This window comes from Myotis davidii, unplaced genomic scaffold, assembly GCF_000327345.1.
Source record: "Myotis davidii unplaced genomic scaffold, ASM32734v1 scaffold837, whole genome shotgun sequence".
Taxonomy (NCBI): Eukaryota; Metazoa; Chordata; class Mammalia; order Chiroptera; family Vespertilionidae; genus Myotis; species Myotis davidii.
Genome location: NW_006291728.1, coordinates 80411 through 82767, shown reverse-complemented (window position 1 = coordinate 82767; position 2357 = coordinate 80411). Strand labels below are relative to the sequence as shown.

Sequence of the window (2357 nt, the reverse complement as noted above, 5' to 3'; positions counted from 1 at the left end):
ACCCGGTGGTCTTGGCATAGAAAGATGCTTTATTAATTTATTTGTTTAGCTGATTCTTTTGACAGTTTTAACAAAATCCCATTTAAAATACAACTGATAATTGTTCTTTTGCAATTTTCTTTGGTGCTAGGTTTTTCACATTTTTTTGGTGGTGATTTTTCTGTTTTAAATGGATCCCAAGCATAGGATGGAAGTGCTATCAAGTGTTTCCAAGTGACTTACAAAGAAAATGCATGTTAGATAGACATCATTCAGGCATGAGTTATGGTGCTGTTGGTTATGAATGTTATTAAACATATAAAATATATTAAACAAGGTATATTTAAACATAAACACACATAAAACATGGTTATAGATTGATCTGGTTGATGAAGATGTTGTAACCAGAGGCTAGCAGGAAACTAACTATGCATTTCCCCTAGGAGCAATGGTTTATAAAACATAACTACCATTTTTAAAACATAACTACCTCAGATAACAATAATCAAATGTATTTTAAACCATAAATTACTTAGAAATGACAGAAAGTCAGCTATGCAAATAGATGAATAAAGTACCTTTTTTATGCCAAGATCAACTGGGACATAGGCCCTTGGGCTTTTCCATAAGAGGAGCACTGAAATTAAGTTGATTTATTTTGATAAAGATAATTCCCTGTTTCCAAACAATAAAGATGTCTTTGATTAACAAATATATCCCTAAGAATGCTTAAAGAATACATTTGAAGATTCTAGTCACATTTTTTTCATATCTTTATTACATTGTCAGCTGATTCAAATATACTGATACATTGTCAGCTGGTCTTTCGCTTGGAACCAATACTGTGATGTTCCTGTACTGCTTTAGCCACTTCTTGGTGTCTCAGCTAAAAATGCCTGTCTCAGTTCCACCTGGAACTCCACCACAGGTTCTGGCTGCTGCTGAGATTGTCTCAGGCACAGCTGACAGCCTTGGTTGTTCAATGAGGCTGTCCTGCATTTGACTTGGACTTGCACCTCTGGTACGTGGTCTGTCTCAGGAGTATGCAGTTCCTGGCCCACTCCATTGAGTCGCTGGCCACTCATACCAAAGCATAAGAAATCTCCAGTAGCCGCTCAGCTCTTCTCAGTTACCTTAAACACAGCAACAGTGAACATGTGTGATCAGAATACCAAAATAATTATTGCCGGGGTAGATAACCCCATAGAATGAAATAATTTAAAAGTCAGGGATCAGAGAGATTTTTCTCTTTGTCTAGCTTCCTAAAATGCATATTAAGATACTACATGCCCATCCAGGTGTGACTCAGTGGTTGAGCGTTGACCCAAGAACCAAGAGGTCACTGGTTGGATTCCCAGTCAGGGCATCGCTGTTTCTCTCATCATTGATGTTTCTAACTGTCTATCCCTCTCCCTTCCTCTCTGAAATCTATTTAAAAATATTTTTTAAAAGATATTGCGTAAGTTAAATGAGGCCAAATGAAAACAGCTAGGTGTGATTTTGTTGTGGGGGTGAGGTGTTTGGTTGTCATTGGTTATTCTTTGAAGCCAACTCTGTCTTTTGGGATAGGAAATGTCTTAGATATAAGTACTACTCTTTTGCTTTGAACTAATTTATTCTGGCTAGCATTTCCATTCTTACAGTACCAAATTTGCAATCTATGGAAGTCTACAAAGTGTTTGACAAGTGACTACATTACAAGCAAAGTAGTGTTCCATTCGTTTGCATTTGAAGTGCAATGATACACCCCAAGTAAGAAGGGCTGTGAAAAGAACAACAGAATCACTCTGATCATTCTATAGGCGAAGCACAGTAAGTGTTGATTAATGTGAGATTTATTGACAGGTTATGAACCAAGGAGCCAAGAGGGTGGCCAGCTGGTCACTGCCTAATGTTTAAAGTGCTGCACCCTAATGATTTTCTCTTTCCTCCAGCACATTTCCTGTATTCCCATATTTAAGTCACAGCACTAATAGATTCCCTACCAGTAACTTTCACCGACTCTTTAGCCATCAGAAGAGCTGCTTACTTGGCACTAATTCTAGGTATTTTCCCTAAAATTTTCTTGGCTTTATTTCTTCCCATTATGCCTTTTAAATAATAAATGTAATTAGTGGTTCCATAAGGCTTAATATTTAAAGCACTTTTATACTTGTTAAAAAGTCAGTCCTTACCACATCCATGAAAGTTAGGCCAACACTGTTCTATCATCTACCCTAGGCGCCTTCTTGTCAGAAATAAAAACTTTATAAAACTTCTTTTAATGAAAGACCATATTTTGTATATCCTCAACAGACCAGGGTGTAAATCCTGAGGACTTAATCAATGTTTAACAAAAATGAGGACATGTGCTAAGATACTACTGAACATATGCCACT

At 36.9% G+C, this 2357-nt stretch overlaps 1 protein-coding gene across 1 annotated transcript; it reads right to left on the bottom strand.

Moving 5' to 3' along the window:
* Window positions 1-842: 842 nt before the first annotated feature.
* SNURF (SNRPN upstream reading frame) lies at window positions 843-1064 on the bottom strand. Its single transcript, XM_006765164.1, has one exon. The coding sequence runs from the start codon at window positions 1062-1064 to the stop codon at window positions 843-845; it is 222 nt and encodes a 73-aa protein (XP_006765227.1).
* Window positions 1065-2357: the final 1293 nt, after the last annotated feature.